This window comes from Nanorana parkeri, unplaced genomic scaffold, assembly GCF_000935625.1.
Source record: "Nanorana parkeri isolate BGI_ZX_2015 unplaced genomic scaffold, ASM93562v1 scaffold160, whole genome shotgun sequence".
Lineage (NCBI taxonomy): Eukaryota > Metazoa > Chordata > Amphibia > Anura > Dicroglossidae > Nanorana > Nanorana parkeri.
Genome location: NW_017306428.1, coordinates 53,325 through 70,273, shown reverse-complemented (window position 1 = coordinate 70,273; position 16,949 = coordinate 53,325). Strand labels below are relative to the sequence as shown.

Here is a 16,949-nt window from a genome sequence, read left to right as displayed (position 1 = left end):
AAAAAAAAAGGGGGGGGGGGGAGTAGGCTTTTTCAAAGCATCTCTAAAAAAAAAATCCAGAGCAGTTCTGGGGTTATTTTGAGGTTTTATTTTGTGAAAACATTAATTTGATTGTATGTTTATAGGGCCTTTTAGGTTAAAGTGTTTCATTCCCTTGTGTGGGCTTTTGTTTCAGGGGTGGTATTTTGTTTTCATTCCTTTTGGGGGTATTTATTATTTATTTATTTTATGTTGATAGGGCCTTTTGTAATTTTGGGAAGTCTAACCCTTTCCCTGCCCTTTCCTATGGCATGCGGCGGAACACAACTGTCACGTCAGTGTGCCATACATCGGTGGCTTTCTCCCTTCTGTTATACGCTCTTCATCACGTCAGCATCAGATGATCACTCCAATTGTAAACAACTGAGGATACATAGTACTATGTGTCCCCAGTTATGAATGAACAGGGAGTGCTTTACATCACGTCCTGTTCATTCATGAGTTTCTCAATCGGTAGACGCACTCACTACAGAGGCTTTTACCCATTCAGAAACTGGCATAGTGTTGACGCATTGCTGTGCATTGTGATATGCTGTGTTCTAATTAAATATATGCCTGTATCATTTTATCACAACACACACACCAGCACCGTGCACAAACAATTTTTAACATGTCACTTATTTACAGTTTTTCGTTACTTAATTTTTTTACTGTTTCGCTAAAAGGCGCAATTTAAAATTTACAAATATTTGTTATTAACTCAATACAGTTTTATCTTTTAGATTTAGTCAGAAGAGTATATTTTTTGTGCACTGATACACAATTCAATTGATAACGCACACTAAAATCAGTATTTTTATCGGTTTCATATTGATTTAGTAAATATTTGCACAATTATCACAGGACCTACAAAATTAGTAGCCCCATCTGTGTATTCTACCGGGCCTGTGCTTTCAGAAAATATATGGTTGGGTGGGGGGGTCTTTTACAAACGCTAGCAACGCAGCAATAGCAATCAAAACAATTGTAAAAATGGTGTGGCCAGCTGAGGTTAAAAGTGTTCTAGAGAGCTTGGCAGCGAAAGGGTTAAAGCACATCATTCACTTCCTTTTAATGTTCCTGACCATCTGTTTTGGTAGATACCTTTAATTTTCAGCATATCATGGATCATATCATACCAATGATGGACGGCAGGTCATTATGATTGACAAGTTTTACATCACTGGGCGTCGTTATTTTACATTGATGGATATCGCAATTTAATTAAATAGCTTTTCCAAGGCATGTTTGTGTTTATTTCCTTTTAACTGTTTGCGAGAATGGGTAAGCCCACTCCGCTGGGAAGCAATGGATATGTGGATGCCCCCTTATTATAAAGGACTGCTAGATTCCACAATAAATCTCGCCCCCCCATATTACTCCTACCTCCTTCTTAGTGCAACAGAGATAGGGGAAGAGGCCTTTGTCCCTCAACATTGGCACAAGGGTGCTTTGTAATGGGGGATGCTTTGGCACCCCTTGTAAGGTACCCCATTAATGTTGAAAGGCATGTGGCCTGATCTCTTACAGGTAGCAAGAGCTGCATTCTCGCTGCCCTACCTTCCCTGGCCACCTACATGCCTGGATGAGGGTCTGGGGGGAAAATATTATTATTGAAAACCTCATGCCATTTTTCCCCATTTTTAAATTACAACATTTGTCATACAAAACCCCAATGAATCAGATTGGGGTGCTGCTGTATTTAAGCTAAGCTAAGGAAAAACATCAGTTCCAAAGCCAAATATTTACTGCCATTGTGCGCTGTACAATTTTTGGTAGACATCCCTCATGGCAGTGCCCAGCTACCCATGCCATTTCCTTTTGTCAAATGCTTGCTTGTCAAAACGTTTTTAAGGTATTTCAAATTCAAACGAGAAATCACTTACAATGGATTTTGCTCCTTCATGTTTAAAAGTTTTAGTTTCCTACAGAATTAGCCGGTCACCTGACTTCTGGCCCTAATATCCTGTTTTATGATGGCTCCTTTCCCTTGCTAGTAAGCTGCGTGTGTGTCTCCACAAACACAGACACAACAAGGCAAGTAATTCCCCTTCTCCAAGCTAGTAAATGGAGAGGTGCTAGAGACTGCTCTGTTCTTGTGATCTTGTACTGGACAGGAAGTTCTGGGAAGCCGAGCTGAGAGAGTTGGAGCCAACTGTTCAGAAACATGATGACTGTAAGAGCTTGGGCAAAAATAAAAATACTTTGTTGGACAATGTATATTTGTTTGATCATTATTGAAAAAAGATTGACAGTTTAATACTATTTTATGATTTGCCTCGCATAGACTATATTGTGGTTCAAAGCTAAGTTCAGGGTTCACAGACTTTGCACAGGGTTGAACAATCTCCTAAGAACCGATCCCGGGCGGATTCACTTGTACCTACTTTTTACCACACAGTATACTGGAGATTTTATGTCATGAATCAGAAAACTGTTATCGTTTTGTACTTCAAGTGAAGACACAGAAGTGCCCCATGGCAATCTAGTATTGTCAGATTTTTGGACATCTTAGGAAGTTTCTGTACTAATTGCAACCCATTTTCAAGGTGACCTCATAATAGTGCTGTCCAACTCATTTGTCATGTTGGTCTCAAGCAAAAAGCTCCAAAGATACGCTCATCTCTATTAGACATCTGCAATTCAGATATTAAAATATATATTTGATACGCAATTAGCTATAATTAGGAAGCTTCACATCAATAAGGTGTCAACATCAGATTGTTTAAGATAAATGTTCAATGTCTGTGGTTAAAATTGTTCTTGGCCTGACACTTATGCATGACATGGAATTCTAATTTAACTTTTTTATTTCTCCTTATTATGCATGCTTAGTATTATTGTGTCATTCATATACTGTGCTGACAGAGTGCAAAGGGTGTTAAAATACCGCTGTTAGAGTAAAAAGAGAATTAATCTACCAATGTCCAATTAGTCAGAAGGTTTTCAATGGTCTCCACAGGGTACTCAAGTCTAATAAGTAGTTATCTCTTTGGTTGGAACTCTTTTATAATACTGTCAATTGCTTAACATTTTGGCAGAAGAGACTTCAGGATTGCAATAAGTTTGTTTGACAGAGAGCAGCTTTTACATGAGTGATTGGGAAAAGTCCTTCAATCTGTAGGCAAGCCTGGCAGTGAATGAATAATAATTCTGACTGCATTTTAACAATTGTTAATTTGTCAATGCTATTTCCTGTTAAAGGTCTGTAAATCTATAAATGTATTTTTTTTTAAAGTATTTTTTGGGATGCAAGGATGTAAAAACTAAACAAATTTACAGTCTTAAAGCACTCTGTATTTTCCACTTACTGTTTAATACTACTAGCCATATGTTTATTTTTATGGCTTCCATTTTTCCTGCTTCTTGCTCTCACTGTGTATGTTTGTACTGTGTACGTGCGCGCGCGTGTGTGTGTGTGTGTATATATATATCCTGTATATATTATTTTTTGTTGAAGTGTATGTCTGAATGAAGCTAAATAATAAAAACATAGCATATCTTTGCAATGTTCGCACACTTACTAAATTGTTTTATCCCTGTGCAAGTCTGCCAGACATGCAGTCAGCTCCAAACTAATTATAGTGAGTTTACAATGCTCCCCTGCTGGATTAGAACACTTCCTCCTCTCCTTATCTCCATAACAAAAGAGAAGGTGTTCTGTAGTCCAGCAGGGGAGGGTTGACAACACTGATTTAGATGTCAGTGCAGCAATGGCACTGTGCTGTCAATTCAAACAGGATGTTGGGAGCTAACCAGGTCCTGGCAGGATCAGCAGGTATTTTTCTGTACTCGTGGTGTTTATAAAGGGATAAATGTGCATGTATTACAAACTTTTTTTTTTGTCCAGACATACTTTAAAGCTATGGCTGGCCAGATCTCCCTACTGGAGTCCCCAGACCTTATAGAGAACCCAAAGGTGATAGAATTCACTCAAAAATTAGTTGGCAGCTATGGATAGACTTGCACATTGCATTGCGGCTGTCACTTTTTTTCTTTTTGTGGAAAAGGTTGGAAGAAAATGTGGGCTGTTGTGACTTAAGAAAACAGCAGGATAATTGATCAGGTTCAGCTCTCAGGAGTTTTGCTGGATTTGTCTGAACAGATTAAGCTTGCCAAGGTGTTTTAAAAGTGCACATATTCTTTATTGAGCTGTCTTCTCACCACCATCAACATCAAGTGCTTGCTCACATAATGTGATTGTTAGAGTGTGTTTTTCCCATATTATATGTTTTTAACAACAATGCATTCCTTATTTGAATGCTGAATCTCATCTGCTGAATAACTGTTGGGTGACGTATATCTTTTGCATGTCGATTGGGCACGAGTTGACAGTAATTAGCAGTTTGTAGCCATTTTAATTATATTTCTAATAAAGTGGTCTCTGAACACAGCATTTGTGCAAATGGAACTGAAGTACTTTGGCTGCTGTTGAAGTTGGTAAGTCCTACTCAGTGGAGATAAACAACAAGCATCTGTTATTGTATCCCTTTCCAGCTTGGCTTTTACCATTTAAATACATCAATCCCCAGTCAAGGTTATGTAAAGTGAGGTTCACTGGCCATGATGTGTACACAGGAGATGAAACACAAAACACAACCTAAGATAATCCAACAAAATATTACTCACAACAGCTGCTCCAATTTATTTACCCTCCAGAAGACCTACAAAATAGTTTCAATACAATATTTCATAATAGATTTTGTGTAAGTGGTTCCATTTGCTGCTATTACAGGGTCTAAAGTATATTTTATTCCCTAAAGAGAATAGCCTTCCTAGCGATGGCTAAGAAGGCATTCTGATATTTTTAACAGCTCACCCCATCTCAAACTGATGTAGTTTTTGGTAGATACTGGTATGATGAATAACCCATTGGGTTCTTTATCTTTTGTGGACTCCAGTTCAGTCTTCAACTAAAAGCTCCTGACATAATTTCTGCACCTCCTAGTCAAACGTCTGCTGCCACATGTGTAGTCTCTCCTGTAGTGGCTTTCTTCATTGTGCAAAACACCTGCAGAATGACCTGACATGCCTATGCACATTCCGTCTTTTTGGATGTCAGAGCACAGCCATGTGCTATTAAACGCTGTTTGCTTTTGTATGCATATGTTGGTAGGGCTGCAACAACTAATCGACATAATCGATTATAATCGATTATTGAAAAAGTTGTCAACTTTTTCAATAATCGATTAATCGGCTTCTGATTGGTTGGCCCTGTTCACGGCTCCACACACGCTGCGCGCCACACCTCCTCCCCACCTCACGTTCGCCGCTGCCAGACCTGCCCGCATCCACGCTCCGCACCTCCTCCGTGCCTCACACTCACCGCCTGCCCAAATCCACCATCTGCACAGGGACGCGGGGAGAAAAAGTAAGGAGGAGCAGGTGTGGGCGGATGACAGCCGCCGATAGACAGGCCTGATCTCAGAAGCATGGTTTTAGGGCCAGTTCACGCCAGCTCCGGTGCATTCCTGCTGCAAGCACTTTTTTTTCAGATCGCATCGGACCGGAACGCAGGCATTATTTTGCCACGCGTTCTGGTGTGGGTGATTGCACTGAGGGCGGGGGTATGGCTGCGGTGCCACTGACTTCAATGCGCATCCCTTCCAGCCCCTGAACGCAGGCAGTCCGCCGTGGTGCGTTCCAGCAGTGAATCGTGCTAGGATGCACCGGAGCTGGTGTGACAGAGTCTGTTTTTTTTTTTTGTTTTTTTTTTAATGACCAAATGTTTACTTTGAAATCAACATTGTGAAGCTTAAATAATATTAACAGGCAGTTCTGGATGGATAGTTTGACACAAATAAATGTGTTTTTATCATTTCAGCTATCACAGTTTAAGTAAACGATACATTTTTAATTTATAACGAAACATAAACAGTATTTTTAGAGCTTATTTACTAACAGGTCTTTAAGTGGTGTGGTGGGGATGGCAGGGGGATATTGGTCCCTTTAATCACAACTCCATTCCATCAAAGCCATTAATCCATATATTTTACTGATATGTGATTGATTTATAACAGCTGTGTGCAGATTATGTTTCTATATGTTCTTCTAGTAAATTAATTAAATTAATTAAAAGGTCATCTGTGCCCAAAGTAGGTGTTTAGCTTGTAGGTGTTCTAGTTTTTAATGGCCACTGGGGAATTGAATCTCCTGCTGACCTTCTACTTTTGCCAGGGGCATTATTGTGATTTCCTTACGGTAGTTTGTAGCTCCATCTGTGTATACAGATACAGTGGTACGTCGTTTCACAAACTTAATTCATCCCACCAGTCTGGTCGCGAACCGAATCAAATACTGTATGTGCTAAAAAGCACGCAAAAAAACTTCACAGCAAGTGTGCACTGTGGGGAAGATGGTCGCGGTCATGTTCGTCACTCGATGCGGAGTTGGCTAACGGAAGCAAAATTTTGCTGAACTTCCTGTTCGCAAACTGGATTGTTCGCGAACAGAAGCGTTCGTGAACCGAGGTATTACTGTACATGGTAGATACATAATAAAGGTGTCACTGTCTTGCAGCTGGATTCCTCTGTTTAATCCGTCACAACAATGTGACACCGTCATTTAGCTTTGCATTATATAAATCTGGTTGGATTATCTCATTACAGGAGTTTGAGCGAGATAAATCAATAGTATAAAAACTGTTGTACTTTAATTCGCTAGCAATTGCGCAAAACAAACAAAAAATCATTTTTGGGCTAAGTTGATCATGACATAATTACCATAAAACGCGATTCATTCCTATCTTTCTTATAAAGGCACCCTGAGAAATTGCAGTCTATCATTCCGACTAACAAAACTGCATTCCCTTAAAACAGCCAGTTTTGAGTAGTGTAATTTTCTAACTTTAAAATAAATTCATTAAGCTGTTGAGTTTGTTTAAATTGAATATTTGTGTATGGGAATGTGTAAAAACAACCCCTTTAGCAAATTAGCCCTTTACTTTCTATCTCATGACATTAAACAAAACGTTTGAGGAACAAAATGGAGGTTGCTATTGCTGACCCTCTAAATGCTGGATGCCTGGTTGTCATGCTAATTTTCTGTCTTTATTACTTTGATTCGCTGATCTAGAACTAACATGCAGCACATAAAGGCAGAGCATAGTTATAACACCTTATTGACAACATTGTTATGGTCAGTATTAGAGTATTGCAGGCAGGGATCAGTATCAAAGCCAGGAAATTAGCATTTTGAAAAGGCAGTCCCCATGTACTTCTCTTAGAAGTGAGTAGAGAAAAACATGCTTTAGGTATACTGTAGTATTGGTAAACCCTGTATAATAGTATAGTATTAAAACACGGAAATATGTGTGCGTCCAGAACACAAGGTTTTGGTGGACTGTCCTCCCCAGCTGTATGTTGTATGACTCACTTTGATCATAATGATCAGCTTGTTATTAGGCATGCTATTTTATAAGCGAATGCTGCATTTTGATATGTGTAAATTAAAGTGTAACTTTAGGATAATCTCTCTATATCTCTATATCTCTATATATCTATATATCTATATTCCAGACTGTCACTACCATAAAAAAATGTATGTTTTTCTGAGTCTCCTGTGTAACACAGTTGTATTACCTGTTGATCCTGCCAGTAGAAGTGTTATTTCTCTGCTGTAACATGCCAAGCTGTCCAGCAAAAGGGACATTTGCATTTACTTGGGAGTCCCTGTCTCACTTGGTAAATGGTCAGAGCAGGTGTTAATCAACCTGCAAGTGGGCTTTGACTGCAGCAGATTGGATGAAACCACAGGGAGACCACTGTTCTACAGAATCAGATGCTCATGGTCACCATTTTAAAAAAGATCTCAGAGCAGAAACTGGCAGGGCCAACTGGTATTTTTGAAACATTTACTTTCCACTTTAAAAAAAACAGTGCACAACTACATTTACAAAGCAAAATGGGAGCTATTTACTGTATGTAACTTCGGTATTTGGGTTTACATGCACTTAAGGGACTTTCCCATTATTTTTATATAGTCATTTACAGCTTAACATTTTTATGCAGCATTGTTAAAATATCATTACATTTATTATAGCTGTACTGTGAATTTAGATATATAACCCCATTGCTTTTATTTTACGTATTGCTGCTTGATTGTGTGTTGTTTTACGTTGCGAGTCAGTTTAAATCAGGTTGTTGCTTTTTTCTTTTATGCACATTAGAAACTGTCTTCAGACCTTACTAAATGTCAGCAGGAAAAAGAAAATTTGGAGAGAAACCTGGAGCAGATGACTGAACAGCTGGCCCAAGCCAAGAGGTCACTAGAAATGGTGAGCCCTGTGACCTTGGATCAACCTACATTGACTCAATTAACACCATCTAAAAGCACAGATGTGGAAGTGAAGCAGCTCCAAAGTAAACTAAAGGTAAGAATAGGGATTTAGTTACTCAAGAAACAGTTTTTATGCCAGGCTTTGCAAACTCTAAAAGGTCCAACTGCATGACATAATCAAATAAAAGAGTGACTTGTAGGTCCTAAAATGTGTGTTGAGGTGCATGGTAACTGTCTCATGCTTTCCATGCATTTGTTCCCCAATGACAGAAAATTGAATTATTTGTTGCCTCACGTATAAAACTACCTGAAAAGAAAGTGTTTTGCATGATAACTAATCAGATACTACCTGTCATTTTTCACTGTGGGATAGAAAATAAAAGAGTTTTAAAGATTGCCAATTCTATCAGACTTACGGTACTTTTTAGACACTTCTCAGACACCATTTATGTATAAAGAGACTTGAGGGCTGGAGTGTTCAAATTAGTTTGCACATATTTCTCCCCTTAGCTATGATCACATAAGCCATAGGCAGGTTCTTCGGTTTTAGAGAGAACTCATTTGTTAAGGGAAAAAATGTTGCATTGTAGATAAAGTGCAGAGGAAAAAGTCAAGGAGACAACATTCCTATAGTAGATGTGAACTCTTGCCTTTATGAAGCAGTTCGTGATCAGAGAGCTGGAGACCATGGTAGCAAAGCTAGGACATGAAGCTCAGAATGGAGGGTGTGCAGGTTTTCAGTACTCGTGTTAAACAGGCTCCTATACAAACTATGATCTCAAGTCCTGCATTTTCTAAAGGAGTTGTTCACTGACTCTGCTAACCAGGACCAAAGGCTTTGTAGAACAGCTGACAACAATAGAAAAGAACGCCTATGTGAATGGAGAAATTGGACAGCGGCTCATACATGTGGTTGGGTCATTAGTAAGGGTAAAGTTTTGATCTAGTGGGTTTTTTTTCCCTTCTTTTCTTACTGCTAAAGCTTTCAGGTTTCGGATTCTTTCAAGTCTAGTTTTGATCTCAAGTTGGCTCATTGATTGTTCCAACACACATGTTCTCTGTTACTTTTGTCCCTTTAAACATCTGTTCTCGTTATTATTAAAGCATACCCTGTCTTTTAATGTCTTTTTCTGAATTGTACCAAATTGCCCCAGCAGTGTAGTTGACTACATGTCTGACTGCTGCAGATCATTAATTCATGTAATTATCATAGATGTTTTAAAAGTCACAGTGCAAAGGCAATTCACTTGTCACTGTTACAGTGCAACATTTTAGATTTTTAAATCTTTATTAGAAAATGATTCTGGTACAAGAGAAGCATTATCAAAAGGCTTAAGTGGAGATTTGAACTTTTCTCTCATATTTCAATGTACAACTAATTTAGAAACAGAATTACACACGTCGGGATTGTCCATTGCAATAGCAAATAAATGTTCAGGATTTCTTTGTAAAAAATATTTTATCTGTTGCCATCTCTAGAATTATCTTGTTTTTATACATTTTAGACTTAGGAATAGGTAAATTAACAGGCTTAGAAAATATATCATTATTAAACGTCTGTAAAAATGAATGGAAGATGGGAAAAAAAAGAACATATGCAGTATTCTTGCTTACAGTCTAACAGTACATACCTGCGAGAGGATCCACAAACCTACAAAGTGACAGAAGAACTGTTTAAACTATTGACAACCGGTTTCTTGTCCATTTAAAATACAGGAGTGTCAACATGAGAAGGGGATTTTTTTAATTAACACAGTCCATTTATCGGCCCCAGAATCTCTTTTCCCTGTTTTTCTTACCTGAGATCTTCTGATGGGTTAACAAAAATATTGTCTTTGGGTCACCTAAACATGCGAGCCAGCTTAAACTAATATTGGAAATACGTCTACCATTGGCTTATGAGATTGGAAGAACATTTATCAGCTAATAAATTCTTGCCAATGTGAGTTCATTGCAACCTTCATATAATTCTGTATCCTGACTCTCCATCCTCAATATAGTTAGTCTACAGGTGTTGGAACACATTTTGTCTGATTTAGGGCATTGATAACTACGCTATTATTATTATTATTATTATTATTATTATTATTATTATTTAAAGGTTGTTATGGGCCAACACTTAAAGTAGAACTAAGGCCAGGCTATAGAAATTCAAATGTTCATATATTCTTAACAATTAAAAATCAGGTAGCAATGACCTCTCCAGCTGCAGGCACTGTGGAGCAAGTTCACAAGAGAAGCACATTCAAGCTGGATCTTGGCACCCTACTCTCCCCTACAGCCATGAGCTTTAAAAAAAAAAAAACATCAGCAGTCTCCTGGCTTTTATGTAGAATTGATCAGGGTGGCAGTAATTACTTATATGGGGAGGACGTTTCTTAGAATGGTGAGTGGGTATAGTAGAGAAGGGACCTAAAGGCCTGGGACCTAAAGGATTAAAGCGAATGTACTGCTTTTTAAGAATGTAAGATATAAATTGTTACGTGAAGATATCTTAGTCGCACCTCTACTTTAAAGATTTCTCTTGGCATCCCTCTACTCAATAGACAGTAAATAGTTGATATATCTTTCAGGTGTGCTGTCATGGAGGGGAAAACAAAAATGATACTTACCAATAATTATAATTTCATTATATCGCCATTGCAGCACTTGCTAATTTCTCCCACACTATTTCAATTTGTGGGGTTTCCATATGTCACCCTCACATCCTTTGGTGGCATGTAAAGATTTCTGATACCCAGGAATGTGAGGAGGAATCAAATATGTAAACAGACTGCTCTTGTCCCTTTGCAGGTGGGTGGATCTCCTTTCAGGTGTGTGTCATAATGGAAATTAATATCTTCCCCAGCTCAGGTTTAAACAAAAAGTTAAAATAATGAATGCAGCTATGTAATCAGTAATTATTAACCAGTTGTGGACACATGCCCAAAAAGCAGCATGCCCAGCGCTTCTGCCTTGTTGCCACTCCCTGCCTCGCACTTGTCAGCATTTCCCTCTGTCAAAATGATCATCTTGACACAGTGTGTATCAACACTGTTCAGACACAAGCTAGATAGATGCAAAGCAACATTGTTACTTTTGTATCTACCTTGTTTAGTTCATCTGCAGATCAAAGTTATGAGCTTCAATAGGCATATTGTTAAAGCTGAAAAGTACAAACAAAATTACTTAACACTCCTTTATTTTTTCAAGATATGTTTTCTTCAGCCAAGATCCTTTATGCATTGCTGAGCCACAAGAGCTTATTTTGCATTTTTCCACATAGGTTGATCTTTGATGCTGCCTTGGAGACAGTACCTGGATGAAGATTTGGGGCTTGCCTGTAATATGACCCTTGGGCATTAGGTCCTGCTGTCCAGACATCTAGTGTACTGTGTTACTTATCTTTACAGGTACTAAACTATGTTGCTGGCCCCTGCATTGGCACTTTCTCCATAATAACTACTGTGTCTGTTTGCCCCAGGACACTCTTCCAGACAACAGTATGGCAAGTTTCAGAGGCTTTGCCCCTTATTTGTGAGGCTGGTGTGTGATAATATTTTCTTGCTCCTCCACCCATGGAGTCAGTGTATACAATTTTAGTGCTGCAACATTAAAAAAAATGTGTTGCAGACACTCTAAGGGGACAGCACTACATCACTAAAAGGCTTGCACGCACCGTGAATATGTTACTGCATTACACTAGTATGTCGAACACACCCACTAGTGGCTATTACTGCTCCCCTATGGCTGAGCCTAGCTTTCCTGCACTCTCAGGTAGATCACAGCTGCACAGCTTTGCAGTAAGGATCTCCATTCTCCTTGCCACGTTATGATAGTCACTCTGTCACAGCTGGCCACATAAACCTCCCTTACTTCAGCAGCTAGTGTGCGAGTACCAATTATTGGGCTTTGCCACACGTTATCATACTGGCAGTATGGCAGATCATAAGCCCATGGGGAGGAGTCCTGAAGGTATCACCAGACCTAACCGACCTCCACGATGCTGTTGTACAAGTCATTACTTAAGGGGTCATTTCCCTAGATCCAGAAAAGGAGAAATGTCAAGGTTTGTACGGAAACCTGTTTACCATACTCAAATAAAAAGGAACATTCCACTCATTTTGGATCTAAAGGTTTTCATTTAACTGCAAACATTCTGAATCCACCATGTCAGTCCTAGCTTTCTTCCATCAATAGGACTTTATGGCCTCTATTGACATCAATAATTCTTTCTTGCATATACCTATCTTTCATGCATATTAATTCCACCTGCATTTTGCTGTGTGCACACACCACTACCAGTTATTTGCACTTCCATTTGGCCTGTGCACTGCACCTTGAGTATGCATTAAGGTGCTAGCCCTTGTGCTTGCTCTTCTGCGTTCTCATGGCCCTTCTATTGTGGGATTGAAGGTCTGTTTAGGCCATATTGGCCAATGTATACCAGACTCTTCAGGGGTTCAGTTGGATCCTGAACCTTCAGAAATCAGCACTGGAACCAACTCATCGCTTGAAGTATCTAGGTTTTCTCTTAGGTATTACTCAGTTCAGAGGTTTTTTTTTCTGTGAGACAAACTCCTAAATCTCAGATTCTGTGTTTGGATTCCGCAGTCCAGGAGCTGTCCAGCTCTCCAGATTTACATGAGAGTTCTGGGTTTGAGCCTTCTTCATGGCAATCCAATATGCACAATTTTTTTCCAGAGCGTTGAAACCTAACATTCTGACTGTGGGACAAGAAGCCACATTCTCTGTACCCAAAGGTATTTAAGGACCTGTATCACAGGTAGGAAATGCCAGACGTGCACCTTCTGGCTTCCAGATTTAACAACAAGTCCAGGGATCCTCTAGCCATGGCAGTAGATGCTCTGGTGACTCTGTGGAATCAGTTCAGCCTGATCTATGCCTTCCCTCCTCTGAAACTGCTTCCTTATCTGTTCCATCATCAAGGTGGAGGGCATCCCCATAATTCTCATTGACCGTATTGACGTATGATGTATGTGGTACTTAGACCTCACTTGATTCTGTTATTGCTATGCTCTTCATGTTGGGAAATTCACCTCTCGCAAGGTCTAGCATCACACCTGGAAAGCATACTTCCCATGGGGCTAGGTGACGAATTTCGATCCCAGGAGGTATTTTGTGCATCCTGACCTTTCCCCAATTCAGTTTGGATTTGTTCTCGAGTACGATCAAAGGACAAATCTTAGCTGTAGCCATTCTTTTTCAAGGACCAATTATTCCTTGGTAAAGTCTTTTGTTCAGTGACTCCATGGGACGTCAACTTGGTTTTGTTGGCCCTTCAAAAATCACCCTTTGAACCTATCAGATATATTTCTCTGTCTGCACTCACCTACAAGTTTGTCCTCTTTATTGCTATCACCTCTGCAAGGTAAGTTTCTGAGTGGGTGACAGTTTCTTTGTCTTGACCCTTTGCCTTGAGGCCTAATGCCAGGGATGTCTAATTTGTATCGTATAACATGCAGTTCTTGATGGGTAGCTTTTTTCTACATTTTGCCCTGCTTTGGGCAAGCAGGGCTTAATGTACAGCGGGGAAGCCGCCGCTTGTTTAGTATAAGTGAACTTGGCGATGTTGCCGAGTTGACTTGTAATAAGCCTGCTGATGTGTAGCACAGTGCCGTGCTCAAAATCCTGTATTGGGGGAGACAGGTTCAATAAAGAGAACCGGTCACTTTCAAATGCTATCACACAAGGTATTGGTATCCCCTGTGTGTTAGCAATAAAGTTAAGTGGGAAAAAAAGTAAAAGATAAAATAAAAAGTAAAAAATTATAAAAAATAAATAATAATTAAAAAAATTAAAATTAAAAAGTGATAAAAAAGTAAAAAATAATAAATAAAACCAACCCTTCCACTCCCACCATCTGCATGCAAATAAATGCACACGTAGGGCATTGTGTGTGCAATAAGTGCTCCTTATTTAATAGCAATGAAGTGTACAAGAAAAAAAAAAGATTGTGCTTGATAGTAGGGAGTCTGCTTACAGGGCCCTGCTGCCGCTAATGTATGGCATATGTCATTGTTAAATACCAAGATTTGGGCTTGCTTTAAACCTGCACATGAAGTTGTGAATCCAGCATTGTCATTCAGCGGGTCGTTATACCAGTGGGTCAACATCATCAAGCGGTGCTCATAGTGATTGACATGGCTCTACATGACTGGACAACTTAATGTGTTGGGTTTACATTGTGGGACATTGTTTTTTATTTAATTATTTTTTATTTTATTATTTTATCTAATTCAACACTCCCCTTTAGATTTATCAAAACTATGTAATATGAGGAAAAATTTAAACGGTCCTATCCGGTTTAATTTGGCTGGATCAGAGATTTGGGCACTGTCCTCTCATGCCCAAGTGCTTGTTACTGGAGACCAGTCATGAAAGAAACATGGAGGCTGCCATTACTGATCCCTCCTTTAGAAAATGCTGTCCCTGTTGTTGCAATACTTCACTAGCTTGCAATAAGTATGCAGACTAGACATCTGACCTTGTGCGACTATTCTGATCATCATAGCGCATTCCAGGTAAATCACAAATCTTGAGACTGTAGGTTAGCTAGCAATCCCAGTATTTTAATGGGAGGTCAGCAATGGCAGCTGCTGTATTTCTTATGGCAGGTTTACTTTAAGTTAGTCTCTGGGTATGTTAATGTTGGTTTTCTCTTCAAATGTATATTTTTGGGTTAGTCACAAGTATTCGGTAAGACGTGATCTTTACTATGTATGCTGAGGCTAAGGAAAATCTGCCTCTGTATAAATATAGTTTGTGCTTTTGCTACACAGTTCTACTTACCTTGCAGTTTAAAGTAAGAAAAAAAAATATTTTCTGATTGGTTGCCAATTGGATACACATTTAAATAAGAGTAAATGCAATACACTTCTCATATTAGACATAACTGTTATATCTACAGTATACAGTTTACACTGTAACAGTGTAAAATGTGTATTGCCAGACTGTATAATGGGAAAAGGTTTAATTTATTAAAACTGCGTCCTTATATTCTGACTGCAAGCATATTTTTATCTGCCTTTGACTTTAACTGAAGCTCGATATGTGCACGTTTGTTATTGTTTGTAATGTTATCCCTTCTTTCCGTGTGTTTGCAGTAATGCTTTATGAAGTGATTGTATATTTAAACCCTCTTGTACTGGAAGGCAGGCAGCGTGTTATACTTTGAGGACCTCCCAGATAGATTAAACTCACTTCCAGAGCTGTATAGTTAATTTTTCCTTATCCTCAATTTAGATTATGACTGTTGAAATGGCAAAACAGTCCACAACAATTAAAGCCATGAAAAATGAAGTTCTGGAAAAGGAAGAACGGATACGGGAACTACAGGAAAGGTAGCGTTTAATTTATTTTTGAGTTACTGTGCAATTATCCATTGTGTTTGTCGCCACCTTGTGGCTTACTATTGATTTTTCCTATTTTTTTGAATTGTTCTCAGAGAATTTCCTGCCTACATATTTTTGGGTCAGGGAAGGAGGAGGTTTGAAGGTGCTAATTCTCTACATTTGTTTTTCGTTTCTCTGTTTTAAGTTTAATATCACAGATGGATTTTCTGCTTTCACAAGAAAGCTGGGAAGTGCAGCTGAAGGTCACAAATTGTGTGAACTCATAAATGATTTGATGGAGTAACCAAAGTTAGATTGAGACCCCAGAGTGGACTTAATCACCCTTGATGTAAATTCAAATCAGAGCGAGGTGCAGAGGAATCTTTCAGATACTGTAATTCTTTGCCTGGGGGCTGAGAGACATGTCAAGGTTTAGCTGCTTAAACTGGATTAAGCACCAAAGCTTATATGTATAATAAGTGCAAAAGGACAGTTTTGTTTGTTTAGACTTGGATTGATTGGAGTCTTTTTTAGAAAGAAGAATTCAAGAGCACTGTAATAGTTTACAAATTATAGCTTTCACCTTTTTTTTTTATTTCTTCCTATTATGGGACTTAAATGCAAATTGTTTCTACAGTCATGCTGAAAGAAAAGTTCTATTTTATTTTATAGAAGGTTTCATGCATTCCATTATCCTAATTGTAAATTACTAATTACATTTTTTTGTCCTGGTTTATGAATATCCCCCAGTGAATCCTGGATGAGGTCATCCGAAAAAATGGCCAAAGATTTTGAATACAAAAGATCATCTTTCCTTTAATTTAATAGTTCGTTATTGCTTTACTCACATTTCATTTCTGCTTGACTAACGAAGAAGTAAAGTAATTTACTTCAGCAATGCAGCGACAAGAGCGTGTTTTTTTTATACCTTTCTGGACAGTTTTTATTGTGCAGTAAGCATTGCATAGCTTTATAGCTTCTGTTATTGCTTTTTTGTGGTGGTAAACATGTGTACATAAGTTAGGAAACATAGATATGCCACTTTCAATTCTTTTTAAATCATATAGTGGATCTTAGCAAGTAAGCTTTTTGTGGGAGACAATGACTCAGTAGATCTGAAATAGCTGAATATTTGCTATTATAATTACTTAACCAACCTATGTGTTCATAAAAGTTATACGTTTGTGTATCTTTTTTAGTATTGCTGTTGGAAAAACTACACATGAATATGTGTAGTTGTGCATGCTAAAGTAACTACAATTGCGGTTATGCATAGAAATATCCAAATATTTCCTTCATGTAATTTATATTTTATTATAT

General features: G+C 38.5%; 1 protein-coding gene across 1 annotated transcript in view; it reads left to right on the top strand.

Moving 5' to 3' along the window:
* The window catches only part of CNTLN (centlein), a 228,074-nt gene that overhangs the window by 185,381 nt on the left and 25,744 nt on the right, over positions 1 to 16,949 (top strand). The window contains exons 18-19 of the mRNA XM_018554459.1: positions 8,186 to 8,389; positions 15,541 to 15,638. Coding sequence (XP_018409961.1) covers positions 8,186 to 8,389; positions 15,541 to 15,638 — 302 coding nt within the window. The remainder of the gene's footprint in view (positions 1 to 8,185; positions 8,390 to 15,540; positions 15,639 to 16,949) is intronic.